This window comes from Pistacia vera, unplaced genomic scaffold (genome assembly GCF_008641045.1).
Source record: "Pistacia vera cultivar Batoury unplaced genomic scaffold, PisVer_v2 Contig70, whole genome shotgun sequence".
Classification (NCBI taxonomy): Eukaryota; Viridiplantae; Streptophyta; class Magnoliopsida; order Sapindales; family Anacardiaceae; genus Pistacia; species Pistacia vera.
In genome coordinates, this window is record NW_022196557.1 from 275507 (window position 1) to 299249 (window position 23743).

The following is a 23743-nucleotide window of genomic DNA, read 5'->3' on the forward strand; positions in this document are numbered from 1 at the left end:
TGAGGTGTTTTAGCAAAATTTCAAATGTAGGAGGTTAAAGCAAATGATTCAAAAAATAATATTATATTAATATTTAAAAAGGAGGGCAATTTAATAATCTATTAACATATCCACCAATTTATCCTTCCAAACAAACATATTACTCACCAATTTGTTCGAATCAACCAAACACATTTTCCAATGCATTTCCTAAATATTCTTAGTAATCTTCAAGGTGATTTATATTTTTATTAATATAACATCTTCTATGATAAAATATTATATGATCAAAACGCCCCAAAGGGATAAATAATAATTAAAAAAAAAAAAACCCTTCCCGGACCCGATTCAATATTTTGCAAGGCCGGGTAAGTATCACCTGGGCTGGGCTGGGATACGCGCATCCTGAATGGATTCTTCAAAATCCAGATTTTGTACCAAACCGCGGCCCCACCCTGGATTTGCCATCCCTAAGTATACCTCTTAGAGTATCAAATCGGGTACCCTTTTGGCTCCTCTTTTATTTCTTAGCTTTTGACAGTTATTGATTTATAATCATTTGTTTCCTTCTGGGTATGTCTCAACTTTCTTATATATTTGTACCTGTTGTTGAATTTTGATTAAAAATAGTTTTTTGTTTTTCATTCATGGGAGCAGTTTAGAAACTGGGTATCATTGAATTTGAATTCTTTTTTTGTGGGTTTGTTTCAGCTGTTTCTGTTTTGTTCAGTAGTTTAACTTTCTGTTGGAAAGGATTGGAATTTAGATATTGAATTACAAATCTGATGGTGTGAAGTTAAGAAGAATTAGAGATTATTATTTTAGAGATCCATTAGATTTTAGTTCCCTCGGTGACATCATTTTGGGTTCTCTTTTTTTTTTTTTTTTTTAATTTTTTAATTTTTCAATTTCTATGTTATTGGTTAATCAAATTTAATTGAAGAGGAGTAGCCTGGCGTGGTTTAATTTGTTGAAAGACTTGCTATAATATTTGTTCTCGCATTATGCTTCTGAGCGGTAAATTATGATTCACTTTTTTTTTTTTTTTTTTTTTTAAATAATGTTAAATCGTTTATTTTCACTTAGATCTCTTTCTCTCTTTAGAAATTGAAAATGAATCAGGTTTTGAATGTTGGGTTGAATATTCTAAAATTTCTTGGAGATTATTTGCTTATTCTGATTATGAATCCGATTGACTTGGTTTTGTCTTGAAATGATATGACTTCATGATGCCTATTGTCAATAGAGTTTAATTGATGAATAATTGGGTTGTGTTTGTAACAAAAAAGTGTTGGGCAATTTCAGTTGCTTTTTGTGGCATTATGTCGGGCACAGAGGACGTAAAAGAGCAAGAAATGGTGGATGAGAGTGCCCCTGAGGAGTCTCAGAAGTCTATGCCATCATCTCAAGAGGAGGTTTTTTTGAAATCTTGTGCTTTATATATTCAATTTGGTTGAATCTTTGAAAGTGAGCTGGTAGAATTTCTATTATGGGATGCTTGATTTCAAGTCATTTGCCCTATTTATATATATGTATATATAGATATAATTTTTTTTTATTCTTAATTTTGTAGGAGGCAGCTGTAAAAAAGAAGTATGGAGGGATCGTGCCCAAAAAACCCCCACTCATTTCTAAGGTGATTTCTGATTAAGAATGTGCTTTTTAATAGTAAAAAAAGTGATTCTGGGTTGTGTTGTTATTAATAAAGATTGAACTTGATGTTAGGACCATGAGCGTGCTTATTTTGATTCGGCTGATTGGGCTCTTGGAAAGGTACTTTACTTTTGATCTTGCACTGTTCTTCTTTAGCTTGACCATGCTAGAGAATATGCATTAAGTTAGTTTCCAGGTGTTTTTAATTCTTTTCAATGATAGCAGCAAGGTGTTTCGAAACCAAAAGGACCACTTGAAGCTCTTCGGCCAAAATTGCAGGTATTAGTTAATACTTTCTTGAACTGATAGGACGGGTTTTGACCTTCTTAAACTAGGTATTAAATGTATATTGGTACGAATAGGCAATGAGCAATGGTTATGTTTATGACTTTAACAAACAATACGTAGACTGCCCCACCATACTAGAATTTTATGTCAGTAGGTAGCAAAGCTTGCTACTTTGAGCCCAGTGCTGATAAATGGAAGTCATTTTCCTAAAAAATAACTCCTAATCTTAATAGTATAAAATCAATGTTAAAGTAACTATTGTATTGCAAGCTTTAGATGTCATGAGATGCTGAATGTCAGACTGATGGTTTGATGGAGTGTAGATTTTGAATTAGAATCCTTATGTCATTTAACACCATCAAACAACCAAAAAAAAAAAAAAAAAAAAACAAGGGCATTCAATTATTTTCATAACATTGCAAACAAAATGGAAAGATTGTTAAAACTTGTATTGAAAAATAATTAGCAACTAGAAGGAATAATTGTTGAATTGGAAATGTACATTATTTTTACCGGAGCAAAAATGAGGTTACAGTGACAGGTGATTGCGTGAGAGTTGGATGTGTTGAATTGACTGCCGTTGGAAAATGTTTTGGAGACAAAATTAAAAATTTCTCTGCTAGAAGAAACAATTAGTGACTTGGAAAATGTACTAATTTGAAAGATATATACTGTAGGTGCAAAAGGAGCTATATAGAGGAGGTTGCCTGAGATTTTGATGTGGTGATAGAAACATCTTTTGAAAGTTTTAACATGCTTGAGTGCCAACTGGGTTTGTGGAGATTAATTCCTACTGACTTTAGTTGGGTGATAGTGGAGGCCTTTGAGGGTGGAGAGAAAAAGTCCTTAATGGTGATTAAATTGAATTTTTGAAGAAGTCCCTGGCCTTCTGTTTCTCTTCTTCTCAGTCTTGTTTATTTCTGGTATTCCAGAAGAGCTCAGTTTGAGCTCTTTGCTTTTTGATGTACTTTCTATTGTATACATTGTGTTCATAGAGTTGCCTTAGTGTTTTCTGATATTTTTTATACTAATGAAGGATCTAAAAGATAAAAAGTTCATTCTCTAGTGAACTGGATGCTTTAAATGGTAAGGAATAATCTGGCTTTTGAATACATTTCAGTTTTAGAAAGAGAAATATGGACTAGCTGTCTCAGCTTACCTGGAATTGAGTTCTTTAAAGTATACAAGTCACATTGAGCTTATGCTCAAGGCTGTTGGGAAACCAATATTATGGGCAATAAATTTAAGATCTTTACAAAAAGTTGAGTAGTTTCTGACTTTCTATCTAGTTAGTGTTTATGTATGTAGAAATAGGTTTCACATTTACAATTAAAATCATTTTGGGTCAGAAAAAAAGCTCATTCAACTGATATCAGTCGACATTCTTCTAATAGATATATTTCGATTTTCATGTTTAAAATGTTTCCCATATCCTTTGAATTTGAGGCTTTTGTTGATAATACTTAAAAGTCATAATAAATATGTGGGATTTAGACTATAGTGACTATTTTTTTTTTCTTGTTTTTAAATTTAAGTGTACTGTAACATTGGGTAATTGTTATACTATTTTCTTATTTTTTATGAGCTTGCTTTTTTTTATGTATGAAACAAGTTAATGTCTACATAATTGCTTATGGAGCTTTATATTTGTCATGTTACAGCCCACACAACAGCAAACACGATATAGAAAGTCTCCTTATGCTCCTTCTGATGGTGAAGGTATGCGTATGCTTTTTTCAATTGCAAGCAATTCATTCAAATGTCATTCAACAAGGGAAAAAGGAAGTCACCAATTGTTTTCCTCTCTCTTCTATGCAGATGCAGATGCAGGGAGTGCTCCCTCTGAGGAAGCAAGTGGAAATGAATGAGAGATTGTTGTTGATGAGGATCATTGATTGTTATTCTAATATCTAATTAGGTGATGATAATAAAGTTGGTGAAAATGATATTAGCTAAAAGGAAACAAATCACAATAGTTTTATGTAGCTGAGACCTTGTGTGAACTAAACTTCTTTTTCTGGATGTGGGACATAATTGCTTGTTCTATGATTCAAAAGCTTCTTTTTCTTCTGAGATTTAACACTTACTGGTAGGGGTGTGCAAAATTATCTGATATACGATCCGATTTGAACTGAAAAAACGGGATCTGGTTTTTTCTGGGTTGGAGGGCTGCTGCTGATGTTCTTCTGGGATATTTTTTATCTTTTCTTTGGATTTTCTTCTCCTGCCTAGTTTGTGTCGCTTTGTGAAGCTGCTGGTGTGCTGCCGGTTCTTGTCTCTTGGCTTTGTGCTGCTGGGTTTAAAAAAAAAAAAAAAAGATGCAGGCTGCTGGGTTTAAAAGCTGCAGGCCGCTGGGTTTTTTTTGGGTGCTGGCTGCTGGGTTCTTTGCTGATTCTTTATGCAGTTGCTGCTGGTGTTTTTATCTGGTTTTATTTGCTTTTATGCAACTTGTGGCTTAATTATTTGGTAATCATGCATTATATAATGTTAAGACCCCCCATACATAAGGTCTATAAATCCAAGGGCAAGGGAAGGAATAGGAATAAGGGGGTGTTGGGTGTGAGTTTGTTAACAGGGAGTGAGGTGTGCAATAAAGGTTGTTAGGATTGTTGAGGCTGTTATGAGTATTGACAGGTGGCTGTCAATTCTGTTACAGAAGAGAATAACTAGCTTATAAAAGGGAGAGAGAGTGGAGAGTAGGATATCAAGAAATATATTCTGGAATTGTGTGGGAGGCCCCAGCTCCTCGAACTGCTGGAAACTATCTGTTATTTCAATTGGTTTTGTTCATTTTTCATTCAGTATCCATTAATACAATTTGCCATTATCTGTTATTTGAGCCTATTGCTGCTCTGTGTGTGTGTTATGTTGTTGTGAGTCTCTGGTTTGTAGGAGGGTTCCAACAGTTTGGTATCAAAGCTAGGTTATGGTCAAATCGAAGATGGAAGGTAGGATGGAAAATATGGAAAAAGAGATGAAGGCCGCTGTACAGGAGGATATGAATTCAGTAAAAACAGATGTGGGAAGCCTTAAGGAGTACTTGACTGAGATGAGGGAATTGATGAGATCAAGAGAGGAGAGGGATGAGAAACGATACCATGAAAAAGAGAAGTCTCACTCAAACTCCGAGAATACAGAATCTGAGAATGGCCGAGAATAAGGACAAGAAACAAGCAGGGAAAGTGGGAAGGAAGAGAAGAAAGGCCAAAAGCTGGAACTTCTGATTTTCAGTGGAGAAGACCCCTTTGGATGGACTTTTCGCGCTGATCGATACTTCACTATCAACAAATTTGGGTCATCAGCAGGGCCGTCTCTAGAATATTTGTGACCCTAGGCAGGAGTTACTTTGGGGCCCTCTAATAATATAAGCATATATTAAAAAATTATTATTATTATTATTTTATTTTTTATTTTTATTTTTTTGCTTTTTGAGATGAAAAATCACTAGGAGAGGTGGACAGCAACCGGCAGGTTAACAAGGTTAGGTTGGTGGGGGGTTTTGGAGAGTAGATGTTGGAGAAGTGATGGGTGATGAAATTGGTGATTTCCAATGCCAAGATTGATAAGAAAATGCTTGAGAAGTCACGGCCCAAAAGGTATCGATGGCCGGCGATTGGCAGAGCAAACAGATAAGGTATGATAGGGGTTTTGGTGAGTGGGCTGAGGGGAGGAAGATGGTGGTGTCGGGGAAGGCCAACAATGTCGAGTACATGCTAAAAAGGCTGAAAATGACTGTCGTGTGGTGGAGTTGGGTTGCGAGATTCATAAAAAATTAGTCAAATCGAGGGCTATCAAGGTTGGGAAATGATAAAATGATGATTTCGGTCGATTTTGGTGAGAAAATCGATCGGAACCAAAATTGACCGAAATCAACTCCAAACCACTGGCGGCAGAAGAGGATTGGAGATGATTTATGTGAATGTCAAATTTTGGGATTGAATTAGGGGTGAGTAATTTGAGATAAGTAAATAACTATTTTAGTCTTCCATTGTTAAAAGAGATTCAATGTGTTAATTTAGGGGTATAAACTAGAATATATAAAACTAAAGGTACAAACTTGCTATTTTGTTAAACTTTGGGTGGGAATATATGTAAAAAGTTTATAATAAATTTAGGTTTTTTTGGCTTTTTTTTTTGGGGCCCCTTGGCTTAGATAAGAAATTATAAACTATTTTTATTTTTGTAAAATATTCAAAAAAAAATTAATAAAAAATTTGGGCCCCCTTTTTTTTGGGGCCCCTTTTTTTTTAGGGGCCCTAGGCAGGTGCCTCACCTGCCTAGCCCTTAAGCCGGCCCTGGTCATCAGAGATGGTTGAAGCCGTGGCAGTTTGCATGGAGGGTAGGGCATTGAACTGGTACCAATGAATGGAAGGGATAGAACCTTTCAAATCGTGGGATGAGTTCAAGGTTGCTCTAATCGCCAGGTTCTGGCCGTCATTCCAAGGTTCTACGCATGAGGCACTGGTGGCATTGAAACAATACTCCACCGTGACTGAATATAGAGAGGATTTTGAATCCTATACGGCGCCGTTGAAGGACTTAGGTGAAGAGATATTGATGGGAGTTTTTATTAATGGGCTTAGAGAGGAAATACGGGCTGAGTTGAGAGTGTTAAAGCCCTGCTCCTTGCAAGAAGTGATTGAGCAGGCCCATCGCGTGGAGGAAAAAAAATTGGGTCATGGATAAGAGTCGGCCCAAAACATTCAGGGCCTAAGGATCCAGGGAAAGCTACTCACGAGTTTCTAGCAGCCCAGACCCAAATCGACCCACATGGTGGTCCAACCCAGCAAAGGCACCCAGAAACCCCGACCCGACCCGTATGGTGGCCCAACTTAACAAAACCACCAGATCCAAGCCAGATCGCTTCTTCGCGCACACCCGATAGGAAAGAGAGATCATCGGAAAATGCAAGCGCAAGTTTCCGAGGGGGATCAGGAGGGGGTTTCCGGTGTTTGTCTGAAGCCGATATCCAATACAAGAGAGAAAGAGGGTTGTGCTTCCAATGTGACGAAAAGTTTGGCCCCAATCATCGCTGTCGAAGCAAATCACTGCAGATCCTGTTGGTGTTGGATGACGATGAGTCTGAGAAGAGTGAAGCCCCATCGGAAAATGACGAAAATCACAACCAAGAGGGAAACGATTTAGCTCTGTCCATGAACTCCATCGTGGGTATAACGTCAGACAAGACATTGAAGGTAAAGGGTCAGATTAGGGGTTCAGAGGTAGTGGTGTTGGTCAACAGTGGAGCGTCACACAACTTTATTTCTCTGGAGTTGGTTGAGAGACTTGGTATTGCAGTGGAAAAAGGGAAAATCTTTGGAGTGATGGTGGGAAATGGAGTCACTGTGAAAGGAGAAGGGGTATGTCGACAGGTTACTCTGGATGTGCAAGGAATTCAGATTAGGCAGGATTTCTTTTCCTTTGAGCTCGAGGGAGCTGACATTGTTCTGGGTATCACGTGGTTGAGCTCATTAAGGGACGTATGTGCTAACTGGAAGAAGTTGACTATGAGCTTTGAGGTAAATGAGGTTAGAGTTAGTTTACAAGGGGACCCTTCCTTGGTGAAGTCGGTTGTCTCCCTGAAATCAATGTTACGGACCATCAGTCACAATGGGGGAGGATTTCTGGTGGAATGTTGTTCACTAGGGAGAATACTCACGACCATAGAGGAAGAACTCTGTCCACGAGTTCAGGCAGTATTAGATCAGTATAGACACCTTTTTGACCAACCCTCCAAAATCTCTCCACACCGTACCTATGACCACACCATAAACCTTAAAGAAGGAGCACCAGTCCCTAACATCCGACCTTATAGGTATCCTTATTTTCAAAAAAATGAAATAGAGAAGTTGGTGGAGGAAATGTTAGCTGCCCGTATTATCCAGCCTAGTACCAGTCCGTTTGCCAGCCCGGTGTTGTTAGTCAAGAAAAATGATGGAAGTTGGAGGTTTTGCGTTGATTACAGGACGCTCAACGATATAACAATTCCCGATAAATTCTCAATCCCTACCATTGAAGAACTGCTGGATGAATTAGTAGGGGCAACTATTTTCTCTAAGCTCGATCTTCGATCCGGATACCATCAGATCAGAATCAAGGACGAAGATATCCCCAAAACAGCCTTTCGAACACATGAAAGGCATTACAAGTTCTTGGTTATGCCGTTCGGTTTGACCAATACTCCTTCGACGTTTCAGTCTCTGATGAACATCATTTTTAAACCAGTTCTACGTAAGTTTGTGCTTGTATTTTTTTATGATATTCTGATTTACAGCCCCGACTTGGAATCCCACATCAGACACCTGCGGCAAACTCTTAGGATTCTGGACGACAACAAATTGGTTGGGAATTTTAAAAATGTTTGTTCGGACAGCAGAAGCTGGAATATCTGGGGCATCTAATTTCAACTAATGGGATTAAGGTAGATCCGCAGAAAATTGATGCTATGGTTTCTTGGCCCACACCCACCAATGTGAAGAGTCTTTGCGATTTTTTGGGATTAATGGGGTACTATCGCAGGTTTGTAAAGGGGTACGGTAGCATAGCCTAGCCACTCACAAGACTACTGAAGAAAAATTCTTTCAGTTGGGACCAAGAAGCGCAACAGGCCTTTCAGGCCTTAAAGGAAGCCATGACTTCAGTTCCTGTTCTGGCAGCCCCGGATTTCAACTCCCCATTCGAGATTCACACAGACGCCTTGGGCTATGGTATGGGGGCTGTCTTAGTTCAGAATAAATGACCCATAGCTTACTTAAGTAAGGCCTTCTCCCCTCAAGCTAAACAGAAATCGGTTTATGAAAGAGAGTTAATGGCCGTCGTATTCGCGGTGCACAAATGGAGTCCGTACTTATTAGGCAGGAAGTTTATCATACACACAGACTAGCGCAACCTCCAATTCCTCAAGGACCAGTGGATTAAAACCTCGGAACAGCAAAAATGGGTGTCCAAATTAATGGGGTTTTCGTTTGATATTCACTATTGGCCGGGAACCACTAATAAGGTCGCTGATGCTTTATCCCGGCGAGAAGAGGGACCAGAATTATCATCTTTGTCAGTGAGTCAATTTACGGAGTATGAGGAGTTGGCAACTGAAGCCCATCAGGACCCCAAGCTTAGACAGCTGATTCAAGATCTGGTTGTGGCACCCAACAGCCGATCAAACTACAGACTTCGCCATGGCTGCCTATTGTACAAGGACAGACTGGTTCTGCCTAAAAGTTCTCGATTCATTTAGAAATTACTTGCTGAATTTCACTCCAACCCAACTGGTGGTCATTCCGGCTTCTTCTGGACGTATAAAAGGGTAGCCAATGTAGCTTATTGGGTAGGCATGAAGAAGGATATCCAGAACTTTGTTCAAACCTGCACCATATGTCAAGTTAATAAACACTCAGCCTTGAAACCGGCAGGACTACTTCAGCCACTTTCGATACCCACTCAAGCATTCGATGACTTAACAATGGACTTCATTGGAGGACTTCCAAGGGCCAAGGGGTTTGATACCATTCTGGTTGTAGTTGACCGCTTGACCAAATATGGCCATTTTCTGCTCTTGTCGCACCCTTATACTGCTAAGGAGGTGGCTCTAATATTCATGAAAGAAATAGTGAAGCTTCACGGGTTTCCTCAGTCCATCATTACCGACAGAGACAGACTTTTCATGAGTCAATTTTGGCAAGAGATTTTCAGGGTATCCGGGACAGCTTTGAAGTTTAGTTCCGCTTATCACCCACAAACGAATGACCAATCCGAAGTGGTGAACAGGTGTTTGAAGGCATACCTTCGCTGCTTTTGTAGCTCACGGCCCCGACAATGGCCGAATTGGCTACCATGGGCTGAATTTTGGTATAACACGACATATCATCGCTCCACCAAGATGACACCGTTCAAAGCCTTGTACGGCCGTGACCCCCTGATTCTCCTGAAGTTCACAGACTACCCTTCTCCGGTTGATGAAGTAAACCACCAGATCCATGAGTGAAATGCCATCCTTCAGGACCTCAAACACAACCTGGAAGTAGCACAGGTTCACATCAAAACACAAGCAGACCGTCATCGAAGGAATGTGCAGTTCTCTCCGGGAGATCATGTGTATCTTCGACTACAACCTTACAAATTTAAATCTCTGGCCACACGGTTGAATGAGAAACCAAGTCCTAGGTTTTATGGACCTTTTCGGATCTTGGATAAAATCGGCCAGGTAGCATACAAGTTAGAACTACCCCCAGTAGCCCGCATTCACCCTGTTTTTCACGTATCCCAGTTGAAGCATAGCCTGCATAGCTCAGTTCCGGTACAGCCTCTGCCTCCCTGTCTCACCGAAGACCTGGAACTGCAAGTTCAGCCTGCTGAGGTGCTGGATGTGAGGTCTCTTATGGATGGATCCACAGAGGTTCTCATTCGATGGCACGATCTGCCCTCTTTCGATGCCACATGGGAACCTTTGATGTAATCAACAGTCAATTTCCTCAATTTCACCTTGAGGACAAGGTGGCACTTCGAGGGGCGGGTATTATTAGACCCCCCATACATAAGGTCTATAAATCCAAGGGCAAGGGAAAGAATAGGAATAAGGGGGCATTGGGTGTGAGTTTGTTAACAAGGAGTGAGGTGTGCAATAAAGGTTGTTAGGATTATTGAGGTTGTTATGAGTATCGACAGGTGGCTGTCAATTCTGTTACAGAAGAGAATAACTAGCTTATAAAAGGGAGAGAGAGTGGAGAGTACGATATCAAGAAATATATTCTGGAATTGTGTGAGAGGCCCAAGCTCCTCGAACTACTGGAAACTATCTGCTATTTCAATTGGTTTTGTTCATTTTTCATTCAGTATCCATTAATACAATCTGCCATTATCTGTTATTTGTGCCTATTGTTGCTCTGTGTGTGTGTTATGTTGTTGTGAGTCTCTGGTTTGCAGGAGGGTTCCAACATATAATTTCAATTTTATTACAAAAATTATTTAATTTTAATAAGCATTTTTGTAAAATTCGAATCAATTTCGGATATTCGGAAAACCGGATATCCATATAATTTGGACCAGATTTGGATCTGGATATATTCTGATCCGAAAATCCGGATTGGATTAGAAATAAGCCCAACCAGCTTGGATATCTGGTTTTGTACCGTACTTGTGTCAATTGAAATTGAATGAACCTTTTTTTGATAGATTGTGCTATATGATAGAACAAAAATGCCCATAAACCTCAGTCTCTGGTTAATAAAAATAATAACTGGATTAAAATAAAATAAGATTTTGGAAAATTGATAAATTATATTTCAATTTCATTTTTCTTATCTTCCTCTTTCCTTGCGCAGCCAAAATGACCATTCCACTGAACGATACAGTGTTCATCAAATCACCAATGCAAAAATTACAAAGAGTATGTTTGTTTTAGTTTTTTTTTTTTTTTTTTTAAAGTAAGAGTTGAATGATTGTTAAAAATGTAAGATTTGAATATTAAAGAAACAGTTAATTTATTAAATAAAATATTAAAAATTAATAAAAATACCCAGTACCTACTCATTAAATACGGGCAGCGTACATGTGCAGGTCCATATCACCCAGACTGAAGATGTGGGTACTGGGTCGTTAGGTTGATTTAAAGTTACTTAACTTTTTGTCTTTTATTTCGGTTATTAAATGACATATGTAACCCTTTAGTTTAGCCGTTGCTTCGATTTCGATTTTCGAAGCTAACGGTTGTCAACTTTAGGGATGATTTTGCTAGTTTTTTAAATTGTTGTCCTAAAAAGTAAGGGAAAATATAATTTGAATCCACTATCCCTAATTTAAAGATCTCGTACCTTGTAAAACGGAAGATAGGATAAGGTGTAAAAGTGGAATTGGAATGGCAATGGCAGCTACTACAAGCTTTTTATGTCTAGGTGGTACTAAGCCAATGCCATCTCTTGTCACGGTTGAAGCCAAAGCCAGAACCAGAAGAGAAGACCGCACTGCCCGCCATTCTCGTATCAGGAAGAAGGTTTATTTTTTCATTAATTATTGTTCATAATCATGTTTTTGTTTAGGGTTTTGTTTTGATGATAAGGCACAAACAATTTAGGTTGAAGGGACACCAGACAGGCCAAGGCTATGTGTTTTCCGCTCCAACAAGAATCTCTATGTCCAGGTGATCGATGATACTAAGATGCACACTCTTGCTTCTGCTTCCACTATGCAGAAACCCATTTCTGACGAATTCGATTACACTTCTGGTCCTACCATTGTAAGTTAACCATATGTTGCTTTAATTTAATTTATTTGACTCTTTACGAACAATAATTTTCGCTTTATTGGCATTAGGAAGTCGCAAAGAGAGTAGGTGAAATCATTGCAAAGTCTTGTTTGGAGAAAGGGATTACCAAAGTTGCCTTTGATCGAGGTGGATACCCATACCATGGACGTGTAGAAGCCCTTGCCGATGCAGCTCGGGAGCATGGCCTTCAGTTTTAACATATCTGTACTCACCCATTCCTTCTTCTCAATGTCAACTTAATTTTTTATTGGAAGAAAGTATGTTTTTGTGAACAAGATATGATTTTGAGCATCTGATAACAAAATTAAGTTTTGCACTTCGATTTCTTTTGCTCACTTGGTAATTAAGAAAAATTTTAAAACTAAATTCAAAATACAGTAAGAGTTGCGCCCATGTTTTTCAATAAATGCTTAATAGTATAGGAACGAAATTTCTTTTGTGCAAAAGCTTAGAATTGGTTATGGTAAGCCTTCCCTGTTTTTCTGCTCTGTTATTTGTAATTAGATGCTGATTCATAAGTTTGTCGTTATGATTGGATTTCTGGACTCTCTGGATCTTTTAGTACATAGCAACTTTAAGTGTTTTGTTTGCTGAAGTGTAGGAAAAACCTATCATATCGGGCTGTAATAGTGGAGTTGAGTCCCGTAGGTTAAAACTTTTTCCATCTTTTAATAAGTATCATATATTGTACCTTCATTATACAAATTAGTCCCTTGAATTCTCCAGTGGATGCTTTGATTTGCCTCCCATGTCTTCTGTTTTGAAAGTAATCTCTCCTACTATTGTAAATATGTGAATTAATGTACTGCTAAAATCACTCTTTTTATAGCCGAGAGTTAACTTTCAAAAGAAAATTGTCTCCTACTTTTGTACGTTTGGGAGTTCCCTTTGATAGTTCAACAGGAGCACTTGCCAAACTGTTTTTTGCTGCATTTATCTTTTCCTCTACCTGCATTTCTGTCGCGGTTTTGTTTTGTATCTATTAACTTATATTATTTTTAGATATCTTGATGCGAGTCTTGCTCTTAGGATAAGATGTGACACGGTTGAAGGGTAAAGAGATAAGACTCTTTTCTTGAGCAAGAACGGCATTTTATTTGATATCTAATATTAATATACAACGTGATTATTTAACTTTAGTTCGGAACCCAAATGGTGTTTGAATCGAAGCTCAAGAACACTTAACTGTGTTTGTGACAATTATTGAGCAACAATTTCAGTGTGCTTCATATGGTAACTAGAAAGCTTTACAGTCACCCCCTTGAGGGTGTTCGAAGCTCAACACTTATATAGTGTTTGTTACAATTCTTGAGCCACAATATGAATTCAACAAAAAAAATAATAAGGCTAACAGCAACTGACAGTAGAGTCTTCTGCGTAAGGTGAAGAAAGCTGTAGGCAGCTTAGTAGAATAGCAAACAACTTAAAACAATGAAAAACGCAAGGCCAAGTACAAACAGATTGCACAAGGGAATGTGAGCTCCTAAGCGCTGAGTTCAAGAAACCTTAGTGCCATAGGATGCTTGGCTTCAGAGAGCATATCAGGTTTTAAAACTTCAACAATCACACCATTGACAAGAAGACAAACTATATCAGCAATCCTCTGGATTTGTTTGATGCTGTGAGAAACCATTACGATTGTCATTTCTTGTTTCTGCTTCAGTTTCACTAACACATCCTCTATATTTTGAGTTGCTATTGGGTCCAAGGCACTGGTTGGCTCATCGAGCAGCAAAACCTATTTTCAAGAGATCAAACTCAAATGCTTAAATAAAGTTCACAAAATAGCGATAGAATTAAGAAAGTGCCACGGACCGTAACCCTAATACAGTTCAGTGGAATGCACATTGTTGGATATGTTTTATGACATATGAATAAGGTTACCTCTGGTTCATTGGCTAGTGTGCGAGCAAGTGCAACTCGTTGAGCTTGGCCAACTGATATTTCACCACTGGTTTTATTGAAGAAAGAGGAATCAAGGTCTGCAAGAGAGAGCAACTTGTAAACCTCATTGTCACTTATCTTTTTTCCTCTCAGTTGTGGTCCATAACGAATATTATCAGCAATTGTTCCTGAAATGTGATATCCATAGTTAGAATTTATAAGTATTAACTTTCCCCATTTGTGGCTGCGACATGTTTTGCCCATCAAAATCCTTAGAACAACAAAGTGTCTTCTTTTTCATTCTACAGTTTGTTTATGTTCCAGTACTCGTATTCTTTATTTTCAGTTTTCAATACAAAACAAAGTGTTTATGATTAAGGTCTAAGGTTGAGAATCTACATTAAATGTAAAATGCTATAAGAACATGATTGATTATCCAACAGAATAAAGAATATTGAATAATTGTGCTAAGATCGATCCAACATAATACATATCATCAAACTCCTCGCTGAAGAAACAGACTGGAACATTAAAATAACAAATAATAATTAAAAAAAAATAACCTGACCTTCAAATAGAACCGGAGTTTGGAAAAGCATGCCAACTTTACGACGAAGATTCAGAACATCAAGATCAAGAATATCACGACCATCAAGAAACACAGTACCAGAAAGTGGCTCCCACAAACGATTGAGTGCTCTCAAGACCGTTGATTTGCCACTGCCACTGGGGCCTATGATCCCTACGATCATACCCTTTGGTATGTCCATGTTGATCCCATTGAGAATGGGAGCTCCGGAATCCGATACTTTGGTCAAATCGCGTATGTGGAATTTGCTTTCACTTGCTGGTATATCAACCACCAAAAGAGGTTCTTGAGACATTGTGTCTATGCGAATACGAGGAAGATAAAGAAGCTATAATATACATATATATATATATGGGGCGGTAAGGAGTAAAACGCCTGCCCCAGTTTTTAGTTGATTGTTGCTCTGAATGCAACCTTTTCCACTTGCTGAGTCAGCGTCGAAGCAAGAATATTTGATCCAATATAGATACCCCCAAAGTTATGGCATTTTGCTAGCAAAATACTCATACTTGTCAAATTATCAGAAGTACCCTTTCGATTTCTTTTGAGTAATTTTACTATTTTCATAAGCAATAAAATAATAAATACTCATGATTGGACGAAAATCCCCAAAGTAACTAATCTTTTTTTTTTTTTTGAGAAATAATCCAATTAAATTTATAAAACAATATCAACATTACATGAATAACTTATAGAATTATTCAAATAAATTGTAAACAACTTCTTTTAGTTAAAGATAACCCAACCGATTACTTTATTATTTTGTTAAATATTAGACTATATGAAATTATATATTTTTTGAGAACATTACATAATTTTTATTTTTTAATCTTGATATTTTTGGTTTTGAAATATGGAGACGGTTATACATAAATAAAATTGTATTAAAAATTAAAATTAAAACCATGGATCATTAGGTAGTGTAACGATGAAACTTTCTTATATTTATTATAAAGAATATTTAAAGAGCAAGGTAATTGACATAAACTGGAGAAGATTGTAGAACAGAAGGGTGCGTTCGATACGCGTTTGCTTGGTTTTATAGTTAATCATATTTAGTCGCACTAGGTCATCAAATTTTCTGTTTTGGATCCATGGCTCTCAATCCTCAACTTTTTCCCCATGGGATGCCAGTGCCCTTCGTCAATGAGCTATTCGTGCTTGCCAGAGATGGCGTGGAGTTTAATGTCGATAAGATTCCTGGGTTTGTTCCTTAATCGTTATTATTATTATTATTATTTATCTTCATCTCTAATTATTTTTTTGTGGATAAGTTTATCGTAGATCAAAGGAAATTAGGGTTATGGTAGATTATAACTGCCTAACATTAATTATATGTCGATTTAGGGCTCTTTAAACTTAATTTCCTGTGGAAATAATCCATTCTAAAGAGAAGTTGTTATAGAGTTTCGTAAATTTATATTTCTTTTACTTGCTGTGCGTTTCAGAGGCTTTATATTTGCATTTGGTAAATTTGATTTTATACTTCTTGGTTAGGCTTATTGAATATTGATGTCTTGGCCATTGAGAAGCTACTGTGTTCTTGGAAATGATGCATTGTTTGGACTTGGAAGAACAAGGAAATATAATGGGAAAAGAAGAAAATGAAATCTTTTATAATGATAATAAGTACCGAGAAGTTTTTCTGATGGAGATGCATTGTCTTAGCAATTTACCCTACTATTGCCTTGTGTTTTCAGAGCTCATGGGGGCAACGTAAAAGCGAAGGGGACAATTTACTTGTCAAATATTCGCATGGTCTTTGTTGCTAGCAAACCTGTTGGAAACTTTTTTGCCTTTGATATGCCCCTGGTACGTGATTAACCCGTGCACTGTTTTCCTGCTTAAATCTTGCCGCTTGATTCTTCTGAAATGCACATAGGGGATTGACACAATTTTTAAAGACTAATATTATAGCCAGCTTCCTTTTTTATTTTTTTCCTTGAGTCAGGTGCTGGTTGGTATCATGCATCTGCGTCTTAAGAGTTTCTAGTGTTACTAAATCACTAAAATTTCTTATCTGATATTATAGCACATTCCACAAATAATTATAGGATACACTCGTCATGTATACATTTTATAATTTAGTCATATTTAATAAAAGTTTAATGGGATTTATCACATGGAATTGATGTGCAAGTGATTGTCTAAATGCTTAAGCAGTGAACAACGTTCTCCATACCTTGAATCATGAATACACCGATGGAGTGCAATGATAATGAAGTGAAAGTGGGATTAATCAAGGAGTGATTTAGCAACTCATAAAAGAGATATGTTTGTTATGATTGTGACTGGTTCTCTAGGAAATTTTTGGTGCAAATTCTGGAAGAAGTGCATTAACTAGTGCATGCAAGCTACTAAAGATATTATATCCCACAAGTTTCCTTGAACGTATTTTATATTTGTGGCATTTTGGGTCTCCCTCTAGACTTTGTGTTCAGCCTTGTGAGTATACATCTTTTAGGTACAAATCTTATGAGGCACAGTTTTCTTTAATAGCTTGACTTGTCTGGCCCCGGACCTTCCTTCTCTTCGTCTTTCCACTTTTGACATCTTTGTATATCATCTCTAAATTTCTTNTTATTATTATTATTTATCTTCATCTCTAATTATTTTTTTGTGGATAAGTTTATCGTAGATCAAAGGAAATTAGGGTTATGGTAGATTATAACTGCCTAACATTAATTATATGTCGATTTAGGGCTCTTTAAACTTAATTTGCTGTGGAAATAATCCATTCTAAAGAGAAGTTGTTATAGAGTTTCGTAAATTTATATTTCTTTTACTTGCTGTGCGTTTCAGAGGCTTTATATTTGCATTTGGTAAATTTGATTTTATACTTCTTGGTTAGGCTTATTGAATATTGATGTCTTGGCCATTGAGAAGCTACTGTGTTCTTGGAAATGATGCATTGTTTGGACTTGGAAGAACAAGGAAATATAATGGGAAAAGAAGAAAATGAAATCTTTTATATTGATAATAAGTACCGAGAAGTTTTTCTGATGGAGATGCATTGTCTTAGCAATTTACCCTACTCTTGCTTTGTGTTTTCAGAGCTCATGGGGGCAACGTAAAAGCGAAGGGGACAATTTACTTGTCAAATATTCGCATGGTCTTTGTTGCTAGCAAACCTGTTGGAAACTTTTTTGCCTTTGATATGCCCCTGGTACGTGATTAACCCGTGCACTGTTTTCCTGCTTAAATCTTGCCGCTTGATTCTTCTGAAATGCACATAGGGGATTGACACAATTTTTAAAGACTAATATTATAGCCAGCTTCCTTTTTTATTTTTTTCCTTGAGTCAGGTGCTGGTTGGTATCATGCATCTGCGTCTTAAGAGTTTCTAGTGTTACTAAATCACTAAAATTTCTTATCTGATATTATAGCACATTCCACAAATAATTATAGGATACACTCTTCATGTATACATTTTATAATTTAGTCATATTTAATAAAAGATGACTGGGATTTATCACATGGAATTGATGTGTAAGTGATTGTCTAAATGCTTAAGCAGTGAACAACTTTCTCCATACCTTGAATCATGAGTACACCGATGGATTGCAATGATAATGAAGTGAAAGTGGGATTATTCAAGGAGTGATTTAGTAACTCATAAAAGAGATATGTTTGTTATGATTGTGACTGGTTCTCTAGCAAATTTTTGGTGCAAATTCTGGAAGAAGTGCATTAACTAGTGCATGCAAGCTACTAAAGATATTATATCCCACAAGTTTCCTTGAACGTATTTTATATTTGTGGCATTTTGGGTCTCCCTCTAGACTTTGTGTTCAGCCTTGTGAGTATACATCTTTTAGGTATAAATCTTATGAGGCACAGTTTTCTTTAATAGCTTGACTTGTCTGGCCCCAGACCTTCCTTCTCTTCATCTTTCCACTTTTGACATCTTTGTATATCATCTCTAAATTTCTTTTTTTAGTAGCGTGAGAAATTTTTACCAGGGAAAGAGGGATATAAGAGAAGGGGTTTTTGGAGGGGGGCTGGTCAATCAGTGGGTAAGTAATTTGATGTAATGCACCTATGACCAATTTACTAATTTTTAAGCTTGTCTATTGACAGCTCTACGTCCATGGTGAGAAATTTAACCAGCCAATATTTCAGTGCAACAATATTTCTGGTCTTGTGGAGCCTGTAAGTATACCATCTAGAGACTTCTTGTTCTTACTATTTTTAATTTATTAGATACTGATTATTGCATGTTTAAATCACAGGTGGTCCCAGAAAATGAGCATAGGGCTCTATACTCCACCCATTCTTTCAAGATTTTGTTTAAGGAAGGGGGTTGTGGTACCTTCATTCCGCTTTTTTTCAACTTGATTTCATCAGTTAGACAGTATAATCAACAAACAAATATGCCAGCAGAACCTCGTGTAGATCCTTTACAAGCATCACAAACTCCAGTTGATGAAATGATGAGACATGCGTAAGTTGCATATTTAGCTATATGATTTAGTGGTGAAGACAATTTTGTGAAAGGTTTGTCAGTTAAAATCTCATTTGTTTGCTTTCTTGCAGATATGTTGATCCGAATGATCCAACAAGAATCTTCTTGCAGCAGCCCACTCCAGATTCTCAACTCAGACGTCGCACCTATCAGTCCCGCCCTGCTGAAAACTCCATCTGATTTTAATCTTAACAGTTGAAGAATGTGATACTTTTTGCCATTGTACGTTGTGTAGTTTGAGTACATAATAAACATACTTATTTGGGTGTTGTATTGCAATAAATATCTGCTTTTAAGTAAGCTCCTATTTTTCCGATCTTAGGACTTCACACATTCAAGTCAACTGCCTACTGTCAAACATAGGCATGCTCCTCTTCTTTTATCTTGTAAAACTGAAGCTTCCAGTTTAGGCTTCATCTTTGTTCTTCCTCTTCAAGTTCTGATAACATATGTGGCGGTGGGTAGAAAGGAGACATCCCATCTCATCAAAATTTATGAATTAATGATATCAAACATGAGATTGAGAAAACCACTAGATTTACAGTACAAATACTGCAGGTTTAGTTGAGTGAATGCTCTTTGGTATATGCAGCAAGATAAGAATGTGGAGCATCATCAGCATACTGCTTAAAAAAAATGAAAAGAGACATAAAATACCACCAAACCCCGCGATTATGAGTGGCACACTGCTTCACAGAGTGCAATCTATGCAGTTGGTATTCTTGCACACCCTTGTTAATTAGATGCATCTTCTCTGCCAGAATTTAGTAGGATAAACGATGAATGTTCCTTCTCTGCCATAACTGATAAGCAATCATATGGAAGGAATCATAACCTCTTGGTGTTTTATGCCACACAAAGTGCCTCCTGACTTGGCAAAGATTATGGTACATGATCAGATACATTTTTCTTGATATGGACAACAGCTTCTCCTTCAAAAATGCAATTTCTCCATGGTTGATGACAACAGAAAATTTGCTCCAGTCCAAGACATCCCCAAATGGGAGGTCATAATAATTGGAGAGTATAACAGGAATACACCCGTATTGTATGGCATCGCTGACCCTTGCTGTGTTGACTTCATAACCTCTAACATGGAAACAGTATTTGCTCCTCTTAAAGCCTTCCTCATAAGGAAAAGGACTCTTGGAGAATATGTCCATAGAAGTATCATTTCCCCATAAAGCTATTAGTTCTTGGCGAACACGAGAGTTTTGTATTCGTCCAGCAAAGTATACAAGTCTATGCCTGCGGTAGACAGACAAGTGAATGAGTGATGTCCAAGCTTGCAAAAGTTAGATAATGTCTGACATTCAAGAAAATGTTTATCAGTGCTAAGTTCAGTTAAAGAGAAGTATTTGTTAGCGTAAACGGAATGCTAATTTTGTATTATAGAATAGAGAAAGTGTCAATTCAACAGACCTTAGTATTAGATTGAAACAGGGCAAGTGAAAATCCATTTTTTTAGATTGACAACGATCATTCTTTTCTAAGTGAACTAGAAAATAAGATGCATTTACCTGGCATGAGGAGGATTCAATGGCACACGATCGGAGCGGGGCCAGACTTGAGGAAGAGCCACATCTTTGTGGGATACATAAAACTTTTGGAAGTAACTAGAAGAGCAAGTAACCTGAACCGCATTGTTATGCAATTCCGCATTTCTGGAAGCAGCCTCTCGTCCCACAGAATGACAGTACACATAGAAATGGTCAGCACCTCCCGACGCATTCCAGAATGCGAACTCTTTGCTTATGCTGCCAGTGTATTGGGCTACAAATTCAGCAATGGAAGCCTCCGACCGGACTCGAGGGTCGTTTCTCAAGTTGTTGATGGAGAAAGGCAAGAAGAAAAAATGGGCATGTTGAGGAGTAGTTGTGATTAGAGAACTATGAAGAAGGGCAATCTTAAACATGTGTTCACTCAGGTAATTTCCCAATTTTGGATTTAAGGGGTTTGTGTGGGGAACAAAAATTCCAGCAAATGGGTCCATGGTGATGTTGCTGTTGTAGACATGAGGGTATATATAGATCTTGAAATTGCTCATCATTTCCTGAAAATCGGCAACAAATAGTTTCCAATTGTGATAAGGGCCCGATTGAATATCCGCTGTGATGTTTGCCTTAGTATTTATACTTGGTCCTAGTGCTTTTGAAGAAGAAGAAGAAAAATTATGATAATGAGGTTGAGTTGATATAAGAGACGGATGTAACTGAAGGGGTTTTGGGGGATTGTAGGCCAATGCCATGACGACTAGCACCATCACCAGCACCGCCAGTAGCCGCCATAGATAATGAACATGAAGGGGTTGGTTTGTCTTTCTCTTCTTCTTATTCTCCATGGTAGCTAGAGAGGGAAATGGAAGCTTTTCTGCGAGATTTATGCAACTTCGAAAGTAGGAAATTTAGCTGTCCGGCCATTCCAAGTTTCCATTTAACAAATGGCATAAAAATCTTTTTGATTTTTTTTTAGATTAAAAAATATGACATGGCATCTTAAGCGTAATTAAAGCAGTAAAAAGAATTTGGGTAAATAAATTTAAATATTTGTGGGTTAGAGTATAATAAAGAGAAGTTGATTTAAAATTTGAAAGGCAGAACACATTTCTCTCAGGTTCTTTCTCTCCCTCGTTTTTTCTTCCAATTTTCTGCAATTTCTCAATTTCTTTGCTCTTTGCATTTTTTTCATTTCTTGTCATTCCCGATTAAGTTATAATAACTGAGTCCTTAAAGAAACAGAAAAAAACCCATATACTCCCCAAATTGTAGGCACGACTAGGTCTACCCAAAATAGAGAAGAAGAAGTTGTGGTGGGAGACTTCTGATGATGAAGTTGCTCCATAGGAAAGGAGACGGTGTCGACGGAAGACATTCTATGGTGAAACAAGGGAGGGCAAGAGTTGAAATTGAAACTGAAGAGGAGGATGCCGACGCAAATTCCAAGCGTCGGACATGATCGCTAAGCGATCTAAAATCGCTTAAGCGACCAAGAGTAAAAGCAAAGAGATCGCTTAAGCGATTTGGGATAAGCGATTTTAGATCGCTTAAGCTATCGTGCATTTGGACAGAAGTTGATTCTGCCCGGACACGATCGCTTAAGCGATTATAACGCTTAAAGCGACCAACGTTAAAAGCAAATGATCGCTTAAGCGATCATGCGTCTGGGCACTTATTTATTGTCTTGTTCATGATCGCTTAACGATCGTAGATCGCTTAAGACCATATAAAAGCGAAAAATCACTTAAGCAATACTTAAGCGACCTGCGTCTGAGCACTTATTTATTGTCTTGTTCATGATCGCTTAAGCGATCGTAGATCACTTAAGGGACCAATAGTAAAAGCGAAGAATCGCTTAAGCGATACACTTAATCGTTAAGCGATTGTGCAGTGATCCTGCGTCTGGATACTTATTTATTGTCTTGTTCATGATTACTTAAGCGATCGTAGATCGCTTAAGCGACCAAGAGTAAAAGCAAAGGATCGCTTAAGCGATCTGGGAAAAGCGATTTTAGATGCTTAAGCTATCGTGCATCTGGATAGAAGTTGATTTTGCCTCGGACACGATCGCTTAAAGCGACAATGTTAAAAGCAAGGGATCGCTTAAGCAATCATGCGTCTGGGCACCTATTTATTGTCTTGTTCATGATCGTTTAAGCGATCATAGATCGCTTAAGTGACCAATAAAAAAGGAAAAAAATGCTTAAGCGATACTTAAGCGATCCTGCGTCTGGGCACTATTTTTGTCTTGTTCATGATCGCTTAAGCGATCGTAGATCACTTAAGGGAAATAGTAAAAGCGAAGAATCGCTTAAGCGATACACTTAATTGTTAAGCGGTTGTGCAGCGATCCTGCGTCGGATACTTATTTATTGTCTTGTTCATGATTACTTAAACGATCGTAGATCGCTTAAGCGATACATTAACGCTTAAGCGATTGTGCATCTAGGCAGAAGTTTATTCTGCCTCAGACATGATCGCTTAAGCGATTTGTAATCGCTTAAGCGACCAAGGTTAAAAGCAAAGGATCGCTTAAGCGATAGAATAAATCGCTTAAGCGATCATGCGTCGGGCACTTATTGATTCTGTCTTATTCGTGATCGCTTAAGCGACCAAGTGTAAAAGCATAGAATCGCTTAAGCGATAACATAAATACAACCAGATCTCTTAAGCGACTAAGTCTAAATACACAGGATCGCTTAAGCCAGAAATGAAATCTTTAAGCGATCCAGTGTATTGGATTATTTTTATGTATTTCACTAGATTGGTTAAACGATTAACACTATCTTAGACAATAAGGTGTACGATTCATTCAGTGGACCATGACCATTATTATATTTTAATTAATAGTTCTTTACGGCTATATTAAACATTTATGGTATATAATATTTACATCTATATTAAACATATCAGGTGTACGATTCGTTCAGTGGACCAAGACCGACCGTATTATATTTTAATTAAATTAGTTCTTTTATGGCTATATTAAACATTATGGTGTAGAATGTTTACGTCTATATTAAACATATCAGGTGTACGATTTGTTCAGTGGACCAGATGTTATTATATTTTAATTAAATTAGTTCTTTTACGGCTATATTAAACATATATGGTGTAGAATGTTTAAGTCT

General features: G+C 37.5%; 6 protein-coding genes across 6 annotated transcripts; 4 read left to right on the plus strand and 2 right to left on the minus strand.

Annotated features, from left to right (window-relative positions):
• The first annotated feature begins 465 nt into the window (after window positions 1-465).
• On the plus strand, window positions 466-3991 carry LOC116114098. The gene is made up of 7 exons (XM_031400252.1): window positions 466-552; window positions 1285-1394; window positions 1553-1615; window positions 1705-1752; window positions 1858-1911; window positions 3582-3639; window positions 3739-3991. The coding sequence occupies exons 2-7, from the start codon at window positions 1302-1304 to the stop codon at window positions 3786-3788; spliced, it is 366 nt and encodes a 121-aa protein (XP_031256112.1). The 5' UTR covers window positions 466-552; window positions 1285-1301; the 3' UTR covers window positions 3789-3991.
• A 2294-nt stretch (window positions 3992-6285) lies between these two features.
• Window positions 6286-8659, plus strand: LOC116114083 (uncharacterized protein K02A2.6-like). Its single transcript, XM_031400237.1, has 4 exons — window positions 6286-6463; window positions 6568-8165; window positions 8294-8439; window positions 8506-8659. The coding sequence occupies exons 1-4, from the start codon at window positions 6286-6288 to the stop codon at window positions 8657-8659; spliced, it is 2076 nt and encodes a 691-aa protein (XP_031256097.1).
• A 3064-nt stretch (window positions 8660-11723) lies between these two features.
• Window positions 11724-12504, plus strand: LOC116114103 (50S ribosomal protein L18, chloroplastic-like). Its single transcript, XM_031400255.1, has 3 exons — window positions 11724-11905; window positions 11987-12148; window positions 12226-12504. The coding sequence occupies exons 1-3, from the start codon at window positions 11771-11773 to the stop codon at window positions 12373-12375; spliced, it is 447 nt and encodes a 148-aa protein (XP_031256115.1). The 5' UTR covers window positions 11724-11770; the 3' UTR covers window positions 12376-12504.
• Window positions 12505-13610: 1106 nt separating this feature from the next.
• LOC116114104 (ABC transporter I family member 17) lies at window positions 13611-14987 on the minus strand. The gene is made up of 3 exons (XM_031400257.1): window positions 14631-14987; window positions 14063-14250; window positions 13611-13916 (listed from the first exon to the last, which is right to left on the minus strand). Exons 1-3 carry the CDS (start codon window positions 14944-14946, stop codon window positions 13662-13664), a joined length of 759 nt encoding a protein of 252 aa, XP_031256117.1. The 5' UTR covers window positions 14947-14987; the 3' UTR covers window positions 13611-13661.
• A 685-nt stretch (window positions 14988-15672) lies between these two features.
• On the plus strand, window positions 15673-19430 carry LOC116114094 (UPF0664 stress-induced protein C29B12.11c). The gene is made up of 5 exons (XM_031400246.1): window positions 15673-15855; window positions 16352-16463; window positions 18732-18803; window positions 18884-19095; window positions 19188-19430. The coding sequence occupies exons 1-5, from the start codon at window positions 15746-15748 to the stop codon at window positions 19294-19296; spliced, it is 615 nt and encodes a 204-aa protein (XP_031256106.1). The 5' UTR covers window positions 15673-15745; the 3' UTR covers window positions 19297-19430.
• Window positions 19431-19546: 116 nt separating this feature from the next.
• Window positions 19547-21512, minus strand: LOC116114093 (probable glycosyltransferase At3g07620). The gene is made up of 2 exons (XM_031400245.1): window positions 20637-21512; window positions 19547-20364 (listed from the first exon to the last, which is right to left on the minus strand). Exons 1-2 carry the CDS (start codon window positions 21455-21457, stop codon window positions 19881-19883), a joined length of 1305 nt encoding a protein of 434 aa, XP_031256105.1. The 5' UTR covers window positions 21458-21512; the 3' UTR covers window positions 19547-19880.
• Window positions 21513-23743: the final 2231 nt, after the last annotated feature.